This window comes from Chiloscyllium plagiosum, unplaced genomic scaffold (assembly GCF_037043375.1).
Source record: "Chiloscyllium plagiosum isolate Xiang-an unplaced genomic scaffold, Cpla_swu_hap1 HiC_scaffold_1, whole genome shotgun sequence".
Lineage (NCBI taxonomy): Eukaryota > Metazoa > Chordata > Chondrichthyes > Orectolobiformes > Hemiscylliidae > Chiloscyllium > Chiloscyllium plagiosum.
In genome coordinates this window covers 33,391,075-33,404,533 of record NW_028270139.1, presented here as the reverse complement: position 1 = coordinate 33,404,533, position 13,459 = coordinate 33,391,075, and the positions used below count along the sequence as shown (strand labels likewise).

Genomic DNA, 13,459 nt, shown 5'->3' with positions numbered 1-13,459 from the left:
ATCCTTCTAAACTCCATCAAGTACAGACCCAGAATTCTTAACTACTCCTCACAATGACAAGCCCTTCACTCCTGGAATCATTATTGCAAACTTCCTCTGGACACTCTCCAATGCCAATGCACCCTTCCTTAGACACAGAGCCCAAAACTAACATCAATATTCCAAATGCACTCTGACCCGAACCTGATAAGCCTCAGTAGTATATTTCTGTTCTTATACTCTCACCTTCTTGAAATGAATGCAAGTATTGCATTCGCTTTCCTAAGTGCCAACTGAACCTGCAGGTTAACCTTAAGAGAATCCTGGACTAGGATCCCAAGTCCCTTTGTGTTTCAGATTCCCAAAGAAAATAGTCTACACGTCTCTATTCCTCCTACCAAAGTGCACATCACACATTCCCATTTTGTATTCTGTCTGCCACTTCTTTGCCCACTCTCCAAGCCTGTCCAAGACCTTCTGCAGCCTCCCCACTTCCACAAAACTACCTGTTCCTCCACCTATGTCATCCAGAAACTGATCAAAAATGCCCTCAGTTTCTTCATGCATTTCTTAATAATCACTTCTGCTGAACTCAGTTAATCATCGGTTGCCATCCTGAAAAAGATTCCTTTATCCCCACTGTCTGTCGTCGACCAATCAGCCAATCCCTTATCCTTCATCTTATTGAGCAGCCTCCTGTGCAGCACCTTGTCAAAGGCCTTCTGGAAATTTAAATAGATCACATCCACAGGCTAACCTTTGTGTAATTTGCTCATTATATCTTCAAAAGAATTCTAACAGATTTCTAAAGTATGATCTATCCTTAACAAAGCCATGCTGACTCAGCCCTATTTCACCATGAACTTCCACACACTCCTCAATCCCATCCTTAATAACAGATTCTAAAAGTTTACCAGTGACTGAGCTCAGGCTAACCAGCCTATACTTTGCTTTCTTTTGCCTCCCTCCCTTCTAACCTGAACAAGGGTGTTACATTAGCTACTTTCCAATCTGCTGGGATCCTCCCTGACTCCATTGATTCGTGAAAGATCACCACCTCTACAATCTCCTCAGATACTACCTTCAGAACTTTGGGGAGTATTCCATCTGGTCTGGGTGATTTATCTGCCTTCAGATTGTTCAGCTTCTCCAGCATCTTCTCCTTTGTGATGATCACTGTACTTAACGTTGCTCCCTAACACTGAAAATTCCCATATGCTGCTGGTGTCTTCCACCGTGAAAACTGATGCAAAGTATCTATTCGGTTCCTCTCCTATTTCTTTGTTCCCTATTACTATTTCTCCAGGCTAATCTTCCAGGAGTGTAATGTCCACCTTTGTCTTTCTCTTAACTTTTAGATATCTAAAAAAAAACTCTTGCAATTTTTTTTTTACATTACAAGCTAGCTTACTCATATTTAATCTATCCCTTCCTTACTGCGTTAACCATTTTCCAATCCTCTGGCTTCCCAACAATTTTCACCATATTCTATGCTTTTGCATTTGTTTCCCTGACTTCCCTAATCAGCCATGGTTGCCTCGTCTTCCCTTTAGTATGTTTCTTCTTCCTTGGGAAGGATTTTTGTTTTGTCTCCAGAATTACCCCCAGAAAATCCTGCCATTGCTGCTCCACTGTCTTCCTTGCTAGGCTCTCCTTCCAATCACATCTGGCCAGCTCCTCCCTCATGTCTTTGCAGTTACCTTTACTCAATTGTAAAACCACCTGATGAAGGGCTTATGCTTGAAACATCAATTCTCCTGCTCCTCGGATGCTGCCTGACCGGCTGTACTTTTTCCAGCAGCACACTCTTCGACTCTGATCTCCAGCATCTGCAGTCCTCACTTTTCCCATGTAAAACCACTACGTCTGTTTCAATCTTCTCCCTCTCAAACAGCAGGGTGAACTCTGTCATATTATGGAACCTCTTGGGGTTCCTTCATCTTCAGCTCGCTAATCAAGTCTGCCTCATTACACAGCACCAAAAGCAGAATTGCCTGTTCCCTAGCGCGCTCTACAACAAGCTGCTCCAAAAAAAAACCCTGGTTAGACATTCATATTTCCTTTCTTTGAGCTCCACTACCAAGCTGATTTTCCCAGTCCACCTGCACATGGAAGTCCCCCATGATTATTGTTATCATGCCTTTCCTACATACTTTTTTTTTTAATTTCATGATTTATTTTTTTCCTCCGATCTTGACTACTGCTAGGTCTGTACCCACTCCTACAAGTGCCTTTTTCTCTTTGTGATTCCTCAAATCTATCCATGCAAGTCTGTGCCTTTCAATTCAGTATCACTCTTGTTATTGATTTAATTTCATTTCTTACTAACAAGACAACACTGCCCCCTCTGCCCATCTCCTGTCCTTTCAATAGGACGTGTATCCTTGGATATTTAGTTCCTAATCCTGATACCCTTGCAAACACATCTCTGTGATACCCACAACATCGTACCTGCTAATTTCAATCTGCGCTGCAAGCTCATTTACTTGTTTCATGTACTGTGTGCACTTAAGCAGAACACTCTCAGTCCTGTGTTGACTGCCCACCCTTCTCATAGTAGCCCCATAGTGTGCCTGAGGTTAGATTCTCTTCCTTTTCCACACTCTCTGTCCTATTATTTGTTCTGGGAACTTAAACTTTTGCTGAGCTCTTTAACTTTAAACACCTCTTTAACTTTTTCCATAAATGTCCATACAACTGAACCCAATCCCCCTTTGTTTTGTTTAAAGCAGTACAGATTTAAAATAAAAATAAATGAATCAACCTGTTTACACATATTATGACACAGCCCCAAGGGCATGTGGAACTTGACCCTGACCTCCAGCCCACGACCATTGCACCATCTGACCTATTACTGGCTCTCATTATACAGCAGCTTCGTAATGAAAAAAGAACTGGGAATTTCTAACAATGAAGTATGAAATAGTCAAAGAAAAAAAGAGCAATGCAAAGAACCACTAATATTAGTTATTGATAAATGGTCGCTGCATTCTCAATCTATCTGGAACCACCTTTGGTGTATTCGCCAGTACAATGAACTGGAGTCTATGTATTCTAGTAATTCTTTGTAAAATGCTTTTCATTCTGATTAATTTACTTAGCTATTGTCTTCTCTTCATTTGTAAATGAATTTAGGATTTAAACACTTATTTATACCCATTTCATATTTCACTGATATGCATAAGGTTCTCAACAGCAAAATGTTAAAATTGGATTGATAGTTTGACAATTCCTGAAATTAATATTCAAACAGCCCAAGTGAACACTGCCCTTGGTGGCTTGATATCAAGCTGAAGAGAAGAGCAAGTCAGAACCTGGAAATAACGTCATATAAATTATTTATAGATTAAACCACAAAAAACTTGCACAAGCAGTGTATAAATGAATTTACGCATTCACTACTGTGGCAGACACAGTGAAGCCAGATCCCATGAATTTCTCAGAAACTCACCCAGGTACCAGTAATTAACGGGAGCCCAAAGGCTTTTAAGAACTTTATCCTTATGAGAAATTTAAGCACATTTCCTTTGAGCGTATACTTTCTGATTTCCCTCAGTACTTGCTCCACTCACACTGCCTCAATGACTACTAACCTCTCTGTTGCTCAATCGCTTCTCTTGACAATATGTCCCACTGGATTCTGAATGCTGCATCCCAGAATCGAATTGTTGAGATTAGATTCCAATTGTTGAGATATAAACCATTGTTCCTATGGTTCTCCTTTGCCCAATAACCAGATTCATTGAGCTGACAATACCACTGACCTGCTTTGGATTCTAACCTGCCCAGTTTATCTAAACAATTGTTCGTCTTGAGCCTTCAGACCAAACCTTCAGCTGTACCAACCTTTCAACTACTCAAATGCCCTGTCTGATCATCAGCTTTCTTGCAACATTAGAATAAGTCGCAGCATTTCAGCTGCATGCAGCTACATTTCCTCTAAATCTTCTCCTGCCTCCGTCATGTCACCCTCTGCATTTGGCTGGAGTCATTAACAAAGTGGGACAGGCAGTTGTCAAACCAGAGTTGAGCTTCATCCTCAACAGTACCAAAGTTAAAAAATCACACAACACCAGATTATAGTCCAACAGGTTTATTTGGAAGTACAAGCTTTTGGAGCGCTGCTCCTTTATCAGGTTAACTCACTACTTGACGATGGAGCATTACTCCGAAAGCTTGTACTTGCAAATAAACCTGTTGGATTATAACCTGGTGTTGTTTGATTTTTAACTTTGTCCACCCCAGTCCCTCTACATCATGGTCAACAATACCAAAGACAAGTTTAAACTGCAGATTCCCATAGGTGTAATAAAGTCACACAACACTAACAGCACCAATGCAAAAATGCAATTCACATTAAAAAATAATGATGCCTTCTGCTGACCTCGAAGACAAGTGCCCACAAAGCTCTTTGGGTCTTGATTTCCCCTTGGTCAAAGGCAGTTTACATTTGGTGCCAAGTGAAAGGGGTGTCTTGGTGTGCAGCAGTGGTGATGAATGCAAGAAGGTAAAACAAGAACAAAGATGCCAAGTGGTCCTTTCAATCTGTTTTGCCCTTCAATGAGGTCACTGTTGATCAGGAATGAAACTTCACAGACCCATTATTAATCAATATACCTTTATTCCTTTAGTTAATAAAATCCCATCAACCTCAGATGTAAAAGGAACAATTTGTTTACTAATTCCCATTTGTGGAAGCAAATTCCAAATTTCCAACTCTTCACCTGTTTAAGTATTTTCTAATTTCACTCCTCAAAGATCTGACTATAATTGATAGCTCACGTCTATAGTCTTAAATATTCAAACCAGCAGAAATAGTTCCTCCCAATCATCTCTGTCACCCTAACCTCGAAAATGTGAGTCAAATCACCCATCTGACTACCAGGAAATACAATCCTAGCTTGTGTAGTCTCTGTGATGTAACCATTGATTATCTGTTTTTTGAGATGTTGATATGAAAGAGATGTTCTCAATAATTTATTTCCATGACTCCAGTCTGGGACAGGGGAGGGGGCTGGGAGAGGAGGATACCCTCTCAAGAAATATGGAATTATTAACAGCAACTTCTGGATTCTCATTGGATTTGTGCAGATTCCAAAAGTTGCTGTCATTTGCAATGGATGAAATACTGACAATCACACCATTATTAATAGAGCAAATTCTGAGCCATTAGGGGTTGTACTGAACTAATCTTCCTAAATGAGCACTCAAAAACCTGCACTAACGCCCCGATATTGCATATGTAATCTTTTGGCTTCCTATTATAATGCCAGCGACATTCACCTCTCAAAAATGAGAAACATGGTAGACTTGACATAAGCCAGGCACCTCCTACTTTTGTGCTATTTCCTAGTTTTCTGTTCAAGTTTTAATAGAAAATTATGAAAACTCCCGAGATTTTAAAATCATAGTGCACAATTATTTGGTTATAATTTTGTTACAATTTGTTTAATCATAATTTATAGTCCAATTGCTCTTTGAAAATTCACAAGTGTCCCAAATTCTGCTCCCTTAAGATAAAGAGTGTACCAGATTTTCAATTTTCTTGAATTCTGAAATCACCTCCTTTGCACAGACTGTCTCTGTAGCACATTCTGCACTGATCATTAATGTCATAAAAACAAATGGGTTGTAGATCATACTCTAGAGCGAAATTGCTTGCCTCAAAATCAATAGACACAGAAATACTGAAGATTTAAAAGTTTGATTGGGCAAATGTTTTAAAATATATGAACTGTAAATTGAAATAATTCTTGTAGGAGAAGAGCACTCACTGCGATTGCAATAATGGGAACAGAAAGAATGAATGGATTTCTGAGCCTCTCCCTGAAAACTGCCTTACACTTGAGATTTTCCTTCCAGTGAAAATGGCAACATTGTATTCAAAGAATAGAGTGGGGCCAGATTTTAACCTCTAACAATGAGCACAAGAAGTTGAGTTCTTCAAGGTAGTATATTAGGCCCAGTCATCTACATTTGCTTCATCAATGGCATTGCCTCCATCATACAGACAGAAGTGGGAATGTTGGCTGACGATTGCACAATGTTCAGTACTACTCAACTCCTCAGATACCGAAGCAGACATGGTCAAATATAGCAAAACCTGGACAATATCCAAGTTTGGCATGACAAGTGACAAGTTATATCGCACAGGTACCAGACAATGACCAGCTCCAACAAGAGAATCTAACCATTGCCCCTTGACATTCAATGGCATTACCATCACTGACGTCTCCCATTATCAACATCCTGGAAGTTATTTTCTATCAGAGTCTGAACTCAAAAACCTGCACTAAAATATAAAATCATATTTTATATGAGTACTCTGACCACAAGAGCAGGTCAGAGGCTAGGAATCCTGCAATGAGTAACTCACCTCCTGACTCACCGAAGCCTGCTCCCCTTGTACAAGGTATGAATACAGTAGTAGAGCAATACTCCCCAGTTGCCTGGATGAGCACAGTTCCAATAATACTCAAGAAGCTTGACACCATTCAAGACAAAGCAGTCTGTTTGATTGGCACCTCAATCACAAATATCCACTCCATTCACCACAGACCCTACCCATTGGCAGCAGTGTATATGTAATTTAAAATGCACTATGTAAATTCATCAAGGCTGCTTCGACAGGACCTTTCACAGCCAGGACCACTACAATCTAGAAGAATGAGAGCAGCAGATACATTGGAAAAATACCACCTGTAAGTTCTTCTCCAAGCCACTCACCATCCCAACTTGGAAATATATCACTATTCCTTTTAATCCTTTAATGGCATTGTGGGTCTACCTAAACCATATAGAATGCAGCAGTTCAAGCAGACAGTTCACAAATAGCTTCTCAAGAGCAACTTGGGGTCAGTAAATGCTGGCCCAGACAATGATGCCAATGAGTGAAGGTGGCCTCTACCTTGCCATGTTTACATTGCTCCAGGAGCAGTGCCTCAGAGAACGTGGCTAGTTTTTGGACAATTCCAGCTTTTGATCAGCCAGTTTGAGACAATGCACCTGCATTACACCACAAAGTGTGCATGTAATATTGAGATTAATAACTGTACAATTAGCATCTCATTATTTTGCTTCAGCAACTATTCCAACTACATTTGGTTTGAATATTAGTGATCAGTGATGCACCAGTCACTAGGTTACTCTGCCCCATGTTAAAAGTGTGGTGCTGGAAAAGCCCAGCAGGTCAGGCAGCATCCAAGGAGCAGGAAAATTGGCGTTTTGGACTAAAGCCTGATGAAGGGCTTTTGCCCGAAATGTCAATTTTCCTGCTCCTTGGATGCTGCCTGACCTGCTGTTTTTCCAGCACCATGTTCTCAACTCTAATCTCCTGCATCTGTAGTCCTCACTTTCGCCTATGTTACGTTAGCTGTAATTGATTCACTGCGAACATTTTAACATGTTTTCAGTAAATGTTTGCAGGTCAGGTGATCACATTTGGTGGTACATATTTCATTCAGCTATTTATTTATGGAGTCAGATAGTAAATTTCACAAAATGCTCAACCTTTCCTGTGAAAGCAGAGATGTCTATACAAAGACAGTGAATGATATATGAACCTCTCATTAGGTGCTTAATCCTGAAATGTTGTTACAATTAGAATGCTGAGTGAGCAAAGATGGCATTTGTCTACAGGTAGCACAGTCAATACTATTGCCTGGCATTTTTCCTTTATTACATTTGCGTACACTTTATTATTAGGGAAGAGCTCACAAACTCTGGGTTTTGACTAATGTTGACTTATTGACCTCATTTACAATTACATGCCATGTACTGATTTTGCATCCCATGTATATTATTAATGTTGTATGATAAGAAAACCATAAAATTGATTGTTTCTCAAATGATTTTATTGAAACTATTTTGATCTATTTCATTTCCATTATAGTAAAATTAGATGCAGTGTAAAAAAATTAAAGCACACTGAATATAGTCACAAATCATGGCTTTCAAAATTGATTTATAGAAGTCTAAAAAGCTTTTCAAACATCACATAATACAAAGGCAGTTCACAACCAAAAGCAAATGTATTTTTCAACAGAGCATGCTGATTTAATAATGCCACAGACAGAGGGAATAAGCAGGGTACAGTGAAGAGGTGTGCTGTAGTGAACATATTTACCTTGATTTTTTCTTGTCATGAATAAAGAGGATGTTGTGCTTCCTCAATTCTTGCATGGTGAACGTATCTCCTTTTTGAAGGTGGATTTGCTTCCCTTTTGTCATTTTAATCAGCCTCCCATTGTCAGGGGGATTAACAATGTGGAGAATGAGATCTTCAGTGGGTGTGTCTGCATCATAAATGTCCATATAGGTAGGATCCAGTACCTGCCTGCCACCTATGCCCACGTTTACAGATCTGTTTGCATGAAGGACTGGTGCATAAATATTAACTGCAAAGATAAAAAATAAAATAAGTTTGGTTCACTAAGTAATAGTACGAAATATTCATTTGTTATCCTGCCCAAAAATTGGCTTCCACAGAGGATAAAACTTGAGGAGTATTGGATGGAGAAGTCTCCCACCTCTATCTTGCTGTGACCTAGAATTGTTTTCTCTTGGTTTCAGCAATGAAGGCAGTCAGCCACCTGATCACCATTGCTATGTGCGAAGGTTGAAACAGCAGCAAAACCAAGCATCTGGGTCTATTGCCTGCTCTTTCGAAACTGAGATCACTAAGCCCAGAGATCACCAGTAAGAGGGGTCATGGCAATCCCTGGGGCAGCCCATTTAATTGGGAGAGGGCCCAATGGAAACAGTTGCAAAGTAAAATTTCTCCATTCAACTTTAACTAAGTGCCTTGTGCCTTAAGCCTAAAACCTTGTAGCCAGGTCAACAGCACTATTACAGATTCTGTCAGATATTTTTGTTTGTAGTAACCCTTATCAAAAGGTTCAGTAATTTCAAAACCCTTCCACGACCTAAAATATGATTTTATATAACACTCATAAGGGTAACATAAACATACGAAGAATATTTCATTAATCGTGTTAAGGAAGCAGGTATTTAATTATTATTTCTGACTGCATAAAACGTAATCCTTAAATTGATAATAAATTCCCTCTCTCCAATAATGTTGAATTGAAGAGGTGCCCACCAGCAGCTGTAATATATGTGGGACCACCTTCTGATTTTGCGCCGTACTGAACATTGTTCCATCTGCACTCCACACTTGGGCAGAAAGCTAACCCACTCTATATTGCATATGTGGCAACTGCATTGTGCTCCCAACACTTGGCTCACAACTCTGCCTCCAGCTGCTGCTCCAGTTTTAGAACCAGTGCATCAATATGGCATTTATTTTCGACTTCCTGCAGCCAACTTCAGGCCAACCCAAATAACATTATCAATCAGCACGTCATGGCAGAAGTTTAATGTTGAAGTTTAATAGAAGCTGAAACACAATTCTGACAGTTCTAACTTGCCTTATCCAACCAAAGATATATCTCCCACAGAGGGAGTGCAACAAAGGTTTATGAAACTAGTTCCTGGGATGGAGAGATTGTCCTAAGAGCAAAGATTAAACAGACTGGGGCTATATTCACTGCTCTTTAAAAGAATGAGTGGTGATCGATTCCAAAATTTTTAAAAAAATTATTGCAGGAATCAACAGGCTGAATGGAGAAAGAATGTGACCCCCAGCTATTTTTTTGGTGGGGAGGGGGCAAGAGGACACAGTCTCAGAATGAAAAGGAGGCATTTAAGATTCAGATTAGGAGGAATTTCTGCAGACAATAATGAATCTTTGGAATTCTCTGTCTCAAAAGGTTGTGGAGGCTCAGTTGTTGAGTATGTTCAAGATTGAAAAGTGATAATTTTCCACATACTAAATGTACCAATGGATATGGGAATTGTTCAAGAAAATAGTGTAGATGTCGATCATCTGTGATCTCACTCAATGGAGGAGTCAGCTGGAGGGTTGAATGGCCTACTCCACTTCTATTTCTTAAGTTTATTTTCTTTATAATATCAGGGTCCCATTAAATAAAAGACGACTTTTAAGCCCATCAGTTTGAATTACATTGGAAGCCATGTCTCAGGGTGAAAGGCCATTAAGGTATACTTCTTCCAAAATTTAAAATGCAATGTATATTTACACTACTGAAAGAAAAGTTAAATATTTTGAAGTAACCCACATATGTGATAACAATAATGAATCTAAGGCATTCATATATCAGAAGGGTTTGCAATGCGAGTTTTAGCAGTTTCATCTCATGCCAAAATTATCTCTGAGGTGGCAAATTCCCACATATTTATACATGCTACAATACTTAAACTGCTTAAATTTCACCTTGCACCGGAACATCTCATCCCACTTGCCACTTGGACTACCTAGGAGACAGACAGTGTCAGCATAAGTTTCACTCCAGAGACTAGAACACAAAATCTAGTCTGATAAACAGAGGGCCAGCTTCTTTCCCAGATGAATGTTTAAACTCCCATGGTATTATTTTAAAGAATTCCAGCAAAATCCTCCTCAGTATCCTTTTATGCCTCATCCAACATCATTAAAAACTGAGTATCTGGTCTAAATTTATCACAGTGTTCTTGCCACGCAGCACTTGACTTCTGTGTTTCCTATGTTACAATTGTGAATATACTTCATTAGATGCAAAGTACTTCAGGACAGCCTAAAATTGTGAAAGGTGATATATAAATCATACTATAACACTTTCTACTCTGGGGCCATTTTCTAAGTAACTTTAGACACAGATTTCATAATGGAGTCGATAGACCAAATTAACACAAATGACATCTGGACATAAAGCATCTCAATTTTATTTTGTGACTTTGAAAGAAAATTGATGGCTGCAGCTGCTCTTCAATTATGACCCACTTGTTCACAGTTATTTTCAAAACAACCATTGTTTATAAAATGCAGTCTTGTATTCAACAGTGCTGACACTGATTGCCATCTGAAACCTAGTTATACCTCTGCCTGATGTCTGAGGCAAAAGATCTAATCACTACCTGAATTCTGATCAAAAGCTTGCACGTTTCTCTTATATTTTGTCTACTGCATTCATAATCAGTACTATAGTTCCAAATCTTTCCATGGAATCAATGAAATTAATGACAAATGTTTATCTAGTCGAGTTAACCATGCCATGGCTTGTCATCTTTTTTAGTGTTAATACAACCAAGAGGCTTTGGAAACTAGATGAGAATTAGAAGATCAATTTCCTCAATATCACTCTTGAGCAAGCTGTTTCATATCCAGTGTGTAAGCAGCCTGGAATCTAAGCACAAGACATCACACTCCTGATTTGGAGGAAGATGATTTTTGATGCCAATGCTGGCAGTGCGCACATACTCAATACGCTCTCAAAATTATCAAAAATTACAATTTAATAAATACAACTACAAATGGTTCTCTGCTGGTTCACTCCTACTCAAGGTTTTGTTTGAACAGCTTCATATTTCTGTACCCATTATGCGCACCAATTCATTTCACAGCTATACTTGGCTGAATTTTTGAAATGCAGGCCTTCGCTTTGCTCAGAACTTCAGCTGTCAACCTTCTCTCTAACACCTGCTCAACAGGGATGTTACATTATGTCCTTTGATTTGCAGAGTTGGGGTTAGCATCAAGTTCCAAACAAATCTGAGGCTACAAAAGACAATAAATACTGCTATTTTTAGAGGAAAAGACCTTCAAAAGCTGCTGTACTCTACTTCCTACCTGCTCATTACCACAATGTTCTATGCACCTGGCAGATCACGAGGTCACCTTACTTAAATAGACTTATGCGGCAGCACAGGGATATCCCACACTATTGCAGAGTCAGCTATTATTTGTTTCTTACCTTTACAAATTCTCTTGGACATATTACCATAGTAACCTGGACCACAATCAGGAACACAGAGTTCATTCTTCAGGAAGTTGCTGCTATCACATAACTTGCATTGCAAGGTTCTGTCACATTCTAAACACCCAGGAGAACAGGCTATAAGTTGAGAGAGAGAAAAAAGAAACATGTGAGACATGAAACTGTTGAAACTGAGGAGACCTGGAGCAACAAATGAACAACAGCGATTCAAAACATGCAAAGCCAAGTAAATTGAATGTGACAGGTATGAATCAGTGGGGACATCTGAGGTAAACATTAAAGGAACTTATTAAATTATTCATCAATTATTTGGGAAGATCAAATGGTTGAATATTCCACTACAGGGAAAATAATGCACTATGCTATACCAAGCAAATTCCTCTATATTCAATGAACCAAGCAAGCGTCCACTCATGGATTTAGTTATGAACACAAGTGTCAACTTGATCTATGTTGACTTTGTGTCAGTAAGATAACTCCTTCATCTACAAAATAATTACCACACAATCAATATCTCTGCGGGATTCTACTTATTTTAAAACATTTAATGTTCCCTGGAAGCATCTGACGTATACAATGGAGATAATTATTTCTTAAAAAGGAATAAAAAGCTTGTGCCTCAGCATCCTAAGAGTCTATTGAGGTTGGAACTGGAAGAGTAAATGAAAGGACTGACAAAAAACATTTGATAAGGTGCCACAAGGTCATGATACAAAATTAAAGGCCATGGGATGGCACATGCAATAATAAATATATATGAGTTAAGGTACAGAAAAGCAGAAAATAGTGAGTGAGTGGCTAAGTGCATGACGATATGGGGAATCGTAAAAGTTCCAGTTTGGTAAACAAAATAGAAAAGCTGAGTATTTTTGAAATCATGACAGAGGAGGAAATGTTGACATTCAGAAGAAACTGGATTGTCCTTGTACACAAATCACATGAAGGTCATATGATGGTTGTGTAATCAACGAGAAAGGTAAAATGATATGTTAACATAAATAACAAGAGGATTGAAGAACAATGGAAAGTAAGTTTTATTGTATAGCTATTTAGGATCTTAGTGAAGGCACAGTTGGATTACTGTGCAAAGTTTTAGTCTCGTTAACTACAATAGGTTATATATGCTGGAGGAGTGCAACAAAGATCTACTATCTGATTCGTGAGATAAGATTTTGCTTTGAAGAGACATGGAGTAGACGAGATCTATATTCTTTAGAAATTAGAAGCATGAGAGGTGAACTAATGGAAACAGCTTAAGGTGCTTAACAAGGTAGATGCAGGAACAATGTTTTCCCAAAGTGAGGAATTTGGAATCACAAACACAAAATAAGAGCTCGACCATTTAGGACAGAGATAAGGAGGATTTGTTTTACTCAAAGGTCATGAACCCATGGATTTCTGTATTCCAGACAGGAAGTATAAAAAGACACAGTTTGAGAGATTTGGGAGATTCTAGGCAAACAGTTTATTATGCTTTTTTCTAAGAATTGTGATTGAGTGCGTACAAAAGGAGAAATGTCAGTCAACATGGACAGGAGCATACAGTGTCTCAGTCAGGCTCACTATTCCCATCCCTTGTATATCATTATGCTAAAAAAAACTGTTAAATGTTTTCCCTCCTGAGTGCAGGCTTGATGTTTTCACTA

The 13,459-nt window shown here is 38.9% G+C and overlaps 1 protein-coding gene across 3 annotated transcripts in view; it reads right to left on the bottom strand.

Moving 5' to 3' along the window:
• Positions 1–13,459, bottom strand: part of fras1 (Fraser extracellular matrix complex subunit 1) — a 446,490-nt gene that overhangs the window by 163,206 nt on the left and 269,825 nt on the right. For all 3 annotated transcript variants that reach the window (XM_043696280.2, XM_043696287.2, XM_087985787.1), the window contains exons 26-27: positions 11,790–11,930; positions 8,105–8,375 (exon numbers count right to left, since the gene is read on the bottom strand). In XM_043696280.2, coding sequence (XP_043552215.2) covers positions 8,105–8,375; positions 11,790–11,930 — 412 coding nt within the window. The remainder of the gene's footprint in view (positions 1–8,104; positions 8,376–11,789; positions 11,931–13,459) is intronic.